Source organism: Nicotiana sylvestris, chromosome 5, assembly GCF_000393655.2.
Source record: "Nicotiana sylvestris chromosome 5, ASM39365v2, whole genome shotgun sequence".
Lineage (NCBI taxonomy): Eukaryota > Viridiplantae > Streptophyta > Magnoliopsida > Solanales > Solanaceae > Nicotiana > Nicotiana sylvestris.
The window spans coordinates 170,707,727-170,719,986 of NC_091061.1; the positions used below are offsets into that span (position 1 = coordinate 170,707,727).

The 12,260-nt window shown below is 35.4% G+C and overlaps 1 protein-coding gene and 1 long non-coding RNA gene across 2 annotated transcripts; one reads left to right on the plus strand and one right to left on the minus strand.

Annotated features, from left to right (window-relative positions):
• The first annotated feature begins 652 nt into the window (after positions 1-652).
• Positions 653-3,310, plus strand: LOC104249139 (L-ascorbate oxidase homolog). Its single transcript, XM_009805513.2, has 2 exons — positions 653-2,157; positions 2,744-3,310. The coding sequence occupies exons 1-2, from the start codon at positions 788-790 to the stop codon at positions 3,045-3,047; spliced, it is 1,674 nt and encodes a 557-aa protein (XP_009803815.1). The 5' UTR covers positions 653-787; the 3' UTR covers positions 3,048-3,310.
• Positions 3,311-9,712: 6,402 nt separating this feature from the next.
• LOC104241135 (uncharacterized) lies at positions 9,713-10,679 on the minus strand. Its single transcript, XR_714632.1, has 2 exons — positions 10,525-10,679; positions 9,713-9,967 (listed from the first exon to the last, which is right to left on the minus strand). It is a non-coding gene; the product is annotated as an uncharacterized lncRNA (long non-coding RNA).
• Positions 10,680-12,260: the final 1,581 nt, after the last annotated feature.

Sequence of the window (12,260 nt, forward strand, 5' to 3'; positions counted from 1 at the left end):
ACCATTTTACTTAGTGATTTGGAGAAAATGGGAGGAATGAGATTTTTTTTTTTGACAGAATAAGAAATATATATATATAAATGCTTAAAGATGTTAGAGATATTACAAAACCATAGAAATGCCTTCTAAGGCATTTTGATTACCAAGTTCAACTAACTTGGTACATATACTATCCGAAATTGTTCTCACAATATATGTTCCTTCTCTATCAGAACGAACTATAGATTCTACTAATGGAAGGGAACCGTAAAGTGAGTTGTTTTGGTGATGTTGGACTGACTAGAAGCTTTCTTTGCCAAAAAGTGAGCTACTTTATTGCTTTCTCGGGAAGTTATGCTTGATTACCACCTTATGCAACCGGAGCATTAAAGGGAGGAATGGGATTATGGGAATGACAAATTCAACTGTACTCCTCTATGTACATATTCTATGTTTAATTAAATAAATTAATTTTATTAGCTTTTTTCGGTATAACAGAAATTGTGTTTAGGAAAAAAAATTTAGCAGTGAGATATTGAAGGAAGACCAAACAACAAGAGAAATTAAAGACCAATAGGAGAACGTTGTTTACGGGCAACGAAGGAAAATTTGAATGGTTATCACCCTTTGAATTTACAGTTTAAATAGCCAAATTCCCTTTCAGAAAACAAATATCCAATCTATGTTCTTTTAAGCTTTGTTTCCTTATTTCTTTTCTCTGGTTCTAATTTTGGTTTTTCGATTCAAAATAAAACCAAGTTTAAAGAATCGAAAAACCAAAAGAAAGACGAGAGAAAAAAATAAAATAATGAATAATAGGTTGAGGTTTGTGCTAGCAATTTTGCTAGCAATTCCTTGCTTTTTTGTTAATGGAGAGGATCCTTATTTGTTTCACGAATGGAAAGTTACATATGGCACCCTTTCTCCTCTTGGTGTTCCACAAAAAATCATTTTAATCAATGGCCAATTCCCCGGCCCTAGAATTAATGGTACATCCAACAATAACATTGTTGTCAATGTGTTCAACCAGTTGGACGAGCCGCTCCTTTTTACATGGAACGGCGTCCAACAGAGGAAGAACTCGTGGCAAGAAGGAACCCCTGGTACCAATTGCCCGATCCCTCCGGGGGCTAATATCACCTATCGTTTTCAGGTCAAGGATCAAATTGGAAGTTACTACTACTACCCTTCCACCGCCCTACACCGCGCTGCTGGTGGTTTCGGTGGCATAAGCGTCCTTAGCCGCGCGCTGATCCCTGTTCCGTTTGATACCCCTGAGGATGATTTCATGGTCCTTGTGGCTGATTGGTATACCAAGAGCCACACCGAATTGAAAAACTTGTTGGATAATGGGCGCGCTCTTGGACGGCCACAAGGTGTGATTATCAATGGAAAGAGCGGGAAAGGCGATGGTAAGGATGAGCCAATGTACACTTTAACCCCTGGAAAGACATACAGGTTCAGGTTTTGCAACGTTGGCATGAAGGATTCTATTAATGTTAGATTCCAAGGCCACACCATGAAACTTGTTGAAATCGAAGGTTCTCACACGGTGCAAAACGTGTACGAATCACTAGACGTCCACTTGGGACAATGCATGTCTGTTCTGATAACTGCTGATCAGGATCCCAAGGACTATTTCCTCGTGGCCTCCACGAGGTTCACCAAGGAACCACATGTTGCTACCGCCACAATCCGTTATGCCAATGGCAAGGGACCCGCCTCGCCTGAATTGCCTAAGGCACCAGAAGGCTGGGCCTGGTCCCTGAACCAGTTCCGCTCCTTCCGTTGGAATTTGACCGCAAGCGCAGCTAGACCTAACCCCCAGGGATCTTACCATTATGGTCAGATCAACATCACGCGCACCATCAAGCTAGTGACTTCGGCTGGCAACGTCGATGGCAAGCTTCGCTATGCCATCAACGGTGTCTCGCACGTGGATCCCGCAACACCAATTAAGTTGGCTGAGTACTATGGTGTTGGTGACAAGGTGTTCAAGTATGACTTGATCAAGGATGATTATGAGCCAGCATCAGGGAAAGAAGCACAAGATAAGATCACTCTTGCACCTAATGTTGTCAATGCCACTTACCGCAACTTTGTGGAAATCATTTTTGAGAACCATGGCAAGAGTGTTCAATCTTGGCATTTGTCTGGTTACTCCTTCTTTGCTGTTGGGTAAGTATCTCTAATAAATCTAAATACTTGAAATTTCTTATATTATCTAATAATTACTTTGGATTTAAGTTATGTATGTTTTACACTATCAATATAGTTTAACCTATTATAGCCTCTTCATCCGAAAATTATAAGAACTTCGGATGAACCAATTGATACTTACGCGCGGTGGAGGTGCACCTTTAGTTATTTTATAGTTAACCTGATTGTGTTGACGATATGACTCATAACGATATGACCTATGTTGTGCGGACTTCCAAAATGTTATCGCACCCATGTCGGATTCTCAAAAAATGCACTATTTTTGGAAGATCCGATATGCATGGAGAGTCCGAGCAACATAGTATGACTAACAAAAGGTAGTGTTGAAGCGTAAGGGAATGAAGGGGGTTACGTTCAATTGAATCCCCTCATCGGAAAATTATATTGTGCAAGTAGGATGACTATAAATTTTTTCTTACATATATACACTGTTGAATCCACTTGAATACGAGATCTAGGTATACCATTTTTTGGCATTTTTCCGAATTTACTTGTTAGAATTCCTGGTTTCGCCACTAACGAAATACATGCGTGACACATGCAGGATTGAACCAGGGAGGTGGACCCCAGAGAAGAGAAGGAACTACAACTTACTTGATGCAGTGAGTAGGAACACAATCCAAGTGTACCCTAATTCATGGGCAGCTGTTATGACAACTCTTGACAATGCTGGATTATGGAATTTGAGATCAAATTCATTGGAGAGAAATTACTTAGGACATCAATTATATTTCAGTGTCCTCTCTCCAAATCGCTCAATTAAAGATGAATACAACATGCCTGACAATGAGCTTCTTTGTGGTCTCGTTAAAGACATGCCGCGTCCTACTCCTTATAAATCTGGTTAAATTTAATTCATTCTTGTGAATTTTTTTAAAAAAAAAAAAATATTTTGTACTTTGTACTGTGATTTTTTATTGTACATTTTTTGAGCAAAGAAAAAACAAGAGTGAGTATAAGTTGGAGAAGGACAAGTTTTTAAGTCCAAGTGAAACAGATATTTTTTTGGTCTCTTTCTTGTGTAAAACATAATTTTAGTTTTGAAATGAATGTATTATTTGTTCTTAATGCGTTCATTTATAAATAAGAATATAGAGATTTTTGTCTTTTCTCTCTATCTTTTTATTCTTTTTCTCGATCTAGTTACTAAGATTATTCAAAATTGAAGGTTACTTACCCCAATGTCTAAAGCTCTTGTCTTACCTCAATTCATCTTTATCAGATTTCCTGTTAAACATTTTAATAATATTGATATAATGATATAAAATAAAATAAAATAATTTAAAGTTATTTTATTTATAAATAAAATACCCAATATAAAATAAAATAATTTAAAGTTATTTTATTTATAAATAAAATACCATATATATATATATAGAGAGAGAGAGAGAAGGTATTACATAAATGGGAGAACTTATAGTGTCAAGGGCATAAGAGATTTTTCCGGTTGAAAGTTAAAAAATTTGTCCAAAGTGACTATTGTGATAATTAGAGCAAAGTAAAATAATTTTACGTACAAAAGAAAAAAAGTGATTTTTTGGTAGTGAATACAAAACCGAATGAATTATTTATAACCAAAAAAAGTGACTTCTGGGTATGAATATAAAGCGAAACGACCACCCTGAAAATTACTTTGTTTTCCCTTGTTCTATATTTGTTTATTGAGAAATTTTCATAAAACACTATCTTTTAGTAGTAAGTAGTCATCTATAGATACCATTTGCTATATCACGGATTATAGATACTTTGATGTGGTTATAAGATGTATTTGATGTATTTAAGCTATTGTATTCATGAATACAGTAGAAAAACTAGGCGTGAATCAGGGAAGCCCAGCTAATCAGTTGTTGTATTCGAGTGTATTTGACTGTATTCATGGAATGAAACATGGGATTACAGCTTGACAAATTATTGTATTCGACTGTATTCACGACGTGAAATATGGGATTACACTGTTTTTAAAACGGAAAGTAAATCAATTAACATAATAGACTCCTAATATAACTCAACAAACTCAATTATAACACACAATTTGTATTTTCAGTTATAAAAAAGATTCTCAACCGAAAAATACCCCAAAACATAGCAATCTTCAGAGAAATTAAATAATAAATCTGAATACATAAATTATATTAATTAAAAAACTTATGAATACATTCATGGCATATAGCGAGACAGTGAATACAATTAAATATATATAATACAGCGGGATACATTGAAATACAATGAGAAAAAAAAAATAGTGAATACAATGAAATACATGGAATACAATGAGACACATTGAATTACAATGTAAAGGGAGCGGGAAAGATGGGCAATAAGGGCGGAGAGGGATGTGGCGGTGGTACGACAGTCAAGGGAGACGACACGGTTGTCACCGCCGGCGTAGCAGAGGGATTTATCGTGGGGACGTTGTGTTGAGTTTCTTTTTAATATAGAAAGGTATTAAAAAGAGGGTGAATGAGAAATGAAGGGAAATGAAAATTTTGAGTAAAATTTTAAGTTTCCCTCTCCTTTTAATGAGACATTGTCCCTCATTGGTAGCGGAAAAGGAGTTTGGTGGGTTTATATACAAATGCACTCCATGTAGCTCTTAAAGAGTTAAGAAGAAGGCAAGTCTCGCGCCGTCGTCATCGCTCGGCTCGGCTACGGCTTCGGCTTCGGCTTCGGCGGATTTTGGTCAAATGATTGATTGATTAATTTTTTGGACCAAATTTATTTGTTAATAGTGAATATTAACGTAATATTATCCGTGTTTGTAACAGATGTTTTCCAATCCGTGAATATTAATGAGCAAGTGCTCATTCCACCATGAGTAGTGCTCCAGCCACCATTGCCATATTGATTGCTCCATTAGTAAACAGCCTGGTGTTCTGTCCACCATGGCCAAGTGCTCCACTTCATGAGTGGCAGCGTGTCCATTTTTAGCAGCTAAATGCACTATAAATAGAGGGTGCAAGCAGCCTGTTAAAGACACACTGAAAACTTGAGAGCAATTGATCTTCTCTTCACCAAGAAAACTCAACGTTAGCTATACTTTGCACTCCTTCCTCTCAGATTTTCCATACGAATTTCTGACTTCTCTTCCCTTGTTCTGCATTGTTTTAAACTACTAAGAAAGCAACAGTAAGTGTGATTTGTTGCCGAACTTTGTGTTCGCTGAAACATTGGGGTTTGAAGTACCGCTACACCAGTGTGTAATTCGTTCTATCCTGGGAGGAAATAATCCATAACCTTGGGTACTATGAGGGGATTAAATTCCTTAAGGAAACACTGTGAATTCAGTGGGCTCGAATTAATTTGTGTTTCATTTATATCATTTATTTACGTTAATAAGCTAACGTTTTAATTTCCATAATCATTATTTTACAAATACAAGAGGAACAACACGTTGAACTATATACCCACCGTAGCTGCATAATCATTGCAAGTTCTGAGACTGTCTTCAAACATAAGTTTTTGCTTATAAAAAGTTTTTTTGCTTTCTGCAACTTTGAATCTCATCTTCAAGTACTTTCACATACAGAATTGGAACAACCATCAATCCTAACAATTCTGCCCTACATAGCTTTAAACTATTCCAACATTTAAAACTAGCCGACGAGCGATTGAGGTTTGCTCTAATAAATAAAACTAAAACACCAACAGAGATAAATTGGTCAAAATTTTCATCGTTGCCTTCACTTTTTATAGTCCATCGCTGCCTTTGCTGCAGAATGACTCAATTGCTGCCTCACCGAAAGAGAAAGAAATTCGTGCCCTTTTGGTGGTCCATCGCCGCCTCAGTGAAAGGGAAAGAAATTCGTGCCCTTTTGAGATTGAGCATCGTATGGGGAAGAGAATGAGATGAATCAAATAGAGAGGAAAAGAAAATAGTGTAACTGAATAGCGTATTTAGTGGCTTAGGGCTAGAAGGTAACCAAAATTAAATATTTTGCTATAAACCTTAAAATGTATCTATAGAATATAATTTTTTTAAATGGTATTTATTTAAAATAAATAAGGGGTTAACCTTTGCTATAGGAGGTAAAAATTTCTTGTTTGTTTATTTACTGGATATTTGGTCAGCTTCATTTATTTTCTTATAAATATTTTTATTAGCATGTCAAATATTCAAAATTAAGGATTACTATAATGTTTTGAATTCTATCAAGAGACTCGGTTTTAAATGAGAAAGTGTGTAAATACATGCAGACAAGAACAATATATCCTATCATTTTAAACTGCTAAAAGTATGTGCATCTACCAACAAAAAAAAACACTATGTGTGATAGCAATTCTTAACCATATTTAAATTCAGCATTTCATAAACATCATAGATTCAACTTATTTTTACCAAAATAAAATCCTAAATCTATTATTCAGAAATTGATGAAGCTCTAGAGATGGTTAATCCTCTGGCCAACCCCTCCCCCCTCCCCCCATATTCCAGATTTTATAAAATTAATTTCTTTGTTGAAAACATCCTCCCTACCTTCTCAAAGTAGAGTTGTACAATTTTTTCAACTTTTTTTTTTTTTGAAAACATCATTTGAACTATTTTTTTCAGGTTCCCAAAAACTGGTTTACAGCAATTTTTGGGTAATTTTTTTTTGTTTCACTTACAAAACTTCAAGTTTTTTTCCAAATAAAATGCATGTCCAAACTCAACTTCAACTTCCAAAATATATTTTAAACACAACTTCAAAAACTCCTTTTTTAAGTTTCGACCGAATATATATCCAAACGCTAGCTTAATCTCTTATTATACTCTTGTCACATTCTAGTATTTTTGATACTTTTATGTTACTTTTCGACAAAAGATTGTTTGCACATATTTACAGTACTTAGCTTTTTTTCTTCTTTTAACTCTTCAATTTACTTATCTCTCTCTTCTATCATAGTCCTAAAGAGGCATTTGTGCTATTTGTATATCATGTTCCTGTACCATTTAAAATTTAAAAAAAATAACTTTTTTAGATATTTTACGTGTAAAAGTAAGTTTTTCATATATAAATAAAGAGGTAAGATCATAAAACTAAAAACAAATTTGTAAAGAGCCATAAAATCAATAAAAAAAAATTAAAAAGAAAAATATATGATAATTCAGGAAAAACTTGTGTTATCTTATAAAATAATTGTAAGAGAACCTCGTGAACATAGGTTTGAGAAAATATTTAAGCAAATAAACGTTTTCTCTGCATATATATGACATTAACCTTTATCTTGCGCAGTTGCAACAAATGTAAAATGTTATAAAACATAAACATCAATCTAGACTAACATTGTTTATACTAAAACAGATTTAGCCCTCATTTTGAAGCAACATACAACCGTATAATATTGCTCAAGTATCTCCGCCTGTTATATTTATATATATCATATTAATTTTATGATCTAGTTATAAGGCAATTTACGTATCACAAAGACGGATGAAATATATATAAGATGCTTACATACATACTAAAACATAATAATACATTGAATCAATAAATACAAAGGGCTAAGTGCAATTTATAATAATTAAGAAAAATGACATTGTATAGCCACTCTCAAAATAATAGTCGAAAAAACTATATTTTTTGGTATATATGAATATTCTGTATGTTATATACAGTCAAACCTCTCTATAACAGCCTCGTTTGTTTCGAATATTTTTGGATGTTATAGCGATGTGATGTTATAGAGAACATATATTATAACATAATATGAAGTTTGGTTCGGGAAAAGCTTGGCTTTTATAATGAAGTGTTGTTATATAGGGGTGTTGTTATAGAGAGGTCTAACTGTACAAAAATTATACACATTTTATACACTTTTCCAGCTACTGAATGTAAATTTCTGGCGCAGGCTAAACATGATAATATCCCATGGTTGCCCAACGGGACGGGACGGGACATGACGAAATTAACGGGACTGGATGAGACGGGACGACATTTAAGCGAGACGGTGGCGGGACAGGACGAAACGAGACGGGACAAACAGGACGAAACGGTCGTCACATCCCGTCCTGCTAACAAACGGGATGGGACGGGACGGGTTCGTGGGCCTTAAGTGTATTTTTTTTTAAAAAAATGTCTAGTTTTTTGAAAATTACTATGTTTTTAAAGTTTGCAACGACTAGATTTTTGACTTATTTAATAAACTTAAATGTTATTTTGTTAAAACGAAAATTAGAAAACTAAGTAAAGAATTATAAAATATTAAAGCAAAAAACTTGTAATGAAATATTCTAGTAATTATAAATTTATAATAGAGTTATAATTTATTTAATATAATTTCAAAATATTAACTATTAAGTAACTAAGACAATTCATAAAAAAAATTCAACGCTTATAGCCTTTTATTTTATTAATGGAACTTTTAAATCTCAAATACAAATATAATTCTTTTGAAGAGCACCTAATCTACGCATTCACCTTCTAGGAAAGGTTCTGTTTGAACTAGGCCTCTTAGTAGCCATTACAAATTATGATACTAATATTTGTAAGCTCCTATATAGCTTCTTTGTAACTTATCAATAATATCTCTCGGACATTGTTCTGGAATTGGCAATGTTGATTGATGTTCTATGAGCTTCATGTCGTCATCGGTCCCAGTGCTAAGTATCTCATTGTATTTTTCTTCTTTCCTAGTGTTTAATTTTTCAAAACCAAGATTTCTTCTTTCTGCATTAATCCAATCTCTGAATAATACGGAAATCTCTAGGTTGTCATCTGCTAATGAATGTCTATGATCTCCGATTTGAAATATTGTTGCGCTAAAAGCATTCTCCGGTGCTAAGAATCAAGTTCATCATCAATAGAGGAATCAAAACATGTTATATCATCCATATCTTTTCATAGAATTTCTACTCTAGACTTAGAAGTAGAAGGAGCAGTTTCACCACTTGTTATTTCAATAGATTTATATTTATCAAACATTGATTTAGATTCTAGCATAAGAATATATGTGAGCTTGGAAGTCTTCGAGAGATGGTTGTTCATATTCTGGAATTGCTATATTTGATAAATTTTACGAACAAGTCCCTTTGCACCTCTTAATTTTAAATATGGGTTAAGTATTGTAGAAATTAAATAAACTTGGGGAATAGGGAAAAAATACTTTTCAAATTTTGCAATCATTTCATTAATGGCCGGTGCATAAGTTGGATTTGTTTTATACTTATCAAATACAACAGAAATTTCACAAATATACCATAAAACTCGCGGGACAGGCAGGACGGGACGGGACGAGATGGGACGGGACAGGCGGGACGGGACGAGACGGGACGAAATGGGACGGGACAAACGAGATGAAATGGTCGTCATGTCCCATCCCGTGTCCCGTTTAACATTGGCCCATCCCGTTTAAAATGAAGTGGGACGGGACGCGGGACGGGACCTGGACGGTACGGCCCGTCCCGTTGGACAGCCATATAATATCCTATTTAATGATATACTGTAGTAACAAAAAATTGTGAATAATAGAAAAATAGTAGCATATAGAAGAAGAGGTGTGACACTGTAATGCGATATTTTCTTATAAAATCAGATTTGCAGGCGAAAAAAATTGAAGGGAAAGATATCCCTTTAAATTATTCCTGTTACAGAACAACAATAATAGAACAATAATGATAGTAATAACTTCCAATAAAACCAAGATGAAACTTCATAGGCCTAAATGGCACTATAAAGGATGAGAAGCTGAGTCTTGTAGCTTAATTTAGATTATCTCTGAAAATGGAAAATAAATCACAATTGATATAATCGTTATCGACAAGGCTGACCAAGTAGTAACTGTTTTGAACCTGTAAACAAATTGAAAGAGCAATATTATCAGTAAACTAGGCGTTCGGACAATATTTGGTTGAAGTCGGAAAAGATTAGTATTTGAAGTTGAAGTTGAAAAAGTTTATATGGATGTGAAACTTTTACTCAAGGGAAAAAAATTGAAGTGCTGTGATTGAAAAACCATTATTTCACTCGAAATACTCTTCAAGCAAGTTTTTCGTTACTTTACCAGCATTTTGAATACTTAAGGTTAGTATTTGGAAATACTGACGGCCAAAGTTCTACTTGCAAATAATGACTTTAGTATTTGCAAGTGAAGTCATGGCCAAATACCATAGCATTAACGAAAATATTATAAATTGTTAAATGGAGGGAGCCTTGAAGTAACTGGTAAAGTTGTTGTACGTGACCACCTCTTGCAGAAATGTAGGATAAGGCTGCGTACAATAGACTCTTGTGGTCCGATCCTTCCCCAGACCTCGCGCATAGCGGGAGCTTAGTGCACCGGAATGTTTTTTTTTTTTTGAAAAAAAAACAAGACTTGAGACACCAAAGTGTGTGAAAGAATACATACTTGTTCAAGCAATTTTCTTGATGGATCAGACTCTGGATATAATTGAGCCCATCCTCTTGACCAGATTTCAAATGCTTCATCCTTCCATACCATGAAACTGGCAGGATCAACGACTGTCGGTTGTACAATTTCCTTAGCTGGGAACACTCCTCATGTCACCGCTGTGAGCACGTGATTTTTGTCTTACGCGACAATCGCTCCAAAAGAAATAAAAAATAATAACAAATGGTCCTGCTGTACAATTTTTGGATTTTATGTGACACTTTGTTAATTGTTTATGATGTTTGCCCATTGCTATTCTATTAAAATAAAATACAAAAAATGTGTGTGTCAGGCATAATTTGAACCGTAATTCGGTTGTTAAATAGAAAATCATAAAATACGCATTTTTATCCTGATTTGTTGTTTTGTTTAATCTTACCTACTTTTAACATTTTTATATGTGTGTGATAAAAACATTAAACGTTAATTAATGGTTTTAATTTTATTTAATTAGGTTGTGTGTTTTTAGAAAATTGGAAATAAAGAAAAAAAAAGGGTTAAAATTTGTTGAAGTTGGGCTGATCCCCATTTCAAATTTAGGGCCCAAATGAGCAGCCCAAGTTACCGGTCCGAACAGCCCACCCCCAGGCCACAAAACGACGTAGTTTGACACCAAAACTACGTCGTTTCAATACCAATCCATCTCAACCATTCAAACCAAACTGATCCAACGGCCAAGATCCCACACCCCGTACCCACTAATAGACCCGACCCGTCTCACCCAGACCGACCCAACCCTTTTTAATCTAAAACGACACCGTCCCCCATCGGCCAAGAGATCCTGACCCTTCATCGCACCCCATCCAACGGTTAGGAATCAACCCCTCACTAACTATATAAACCCATAACCTTACCCTGCCCCCCCTATCCGAACCCCAGCCTTAGGTCACCTTCGTCCTCATCCCCTTCCCCTCCAAAACCCTAGCCGCCCCTGTATTCTTCACCATGAAAGCCGGCGGCATGGACGCCAGTGACCCCACCCTTAACACCATAGAACCCTCTTGCCATCCTGAACATGGATCTGTTAACCACTTAACTCGAATCCCTTCCCACCTTCTCGAATCTTCGTTTGAAGATTCGAGTCGGAACTTGACTTACACCGTTTAACCCCAGTTTCACACCAGACACTCCCCAGACCCCCCTCGTGACCAAACCATGCTTGGTTTGGTCCGAATCTGACCAGGGAAGCATGAATCCCAGATCTAATTTTTGGAACCTTAGGGTTCCTCGTCACTGGTCCGTATTTCGTTTAAACCAAGAGATTAAGGTTTAATGGACCTTAATCGAAGTGTTTCTCAATTAAAGTCCGTTCAGCCCTAAGAAAGGTCTATTCGAATCCAAGCTAAGGTTTTGATTTTTCGGGACTTAAGGTGAGTTTTGCTTTCTTTTCTTTATTCTTTTTAGTCCATATGTTGTTTAAAAGGGTGTTCATGTTTTTGTGAAATTTGTGTTTCGAGTTTTACCAACTGTGTCCTGTCTACTTTGCCTGAACCTCGATGTTTTGAGTCCTTCTGCTACTTGTTCTGATAATGTGTATGTATGTATGTGTTGTGTAATTAGCTGAATTTCAAATTTGAACTGATTAACTGATTCCTCGAGTACAATTCTGCTTAGTCAGTACAATTCAAATCAGGTGTTCGATACTGTTAAATGTCTGATTTTGGCTACGATTGTACATGTTATGATTAATATAG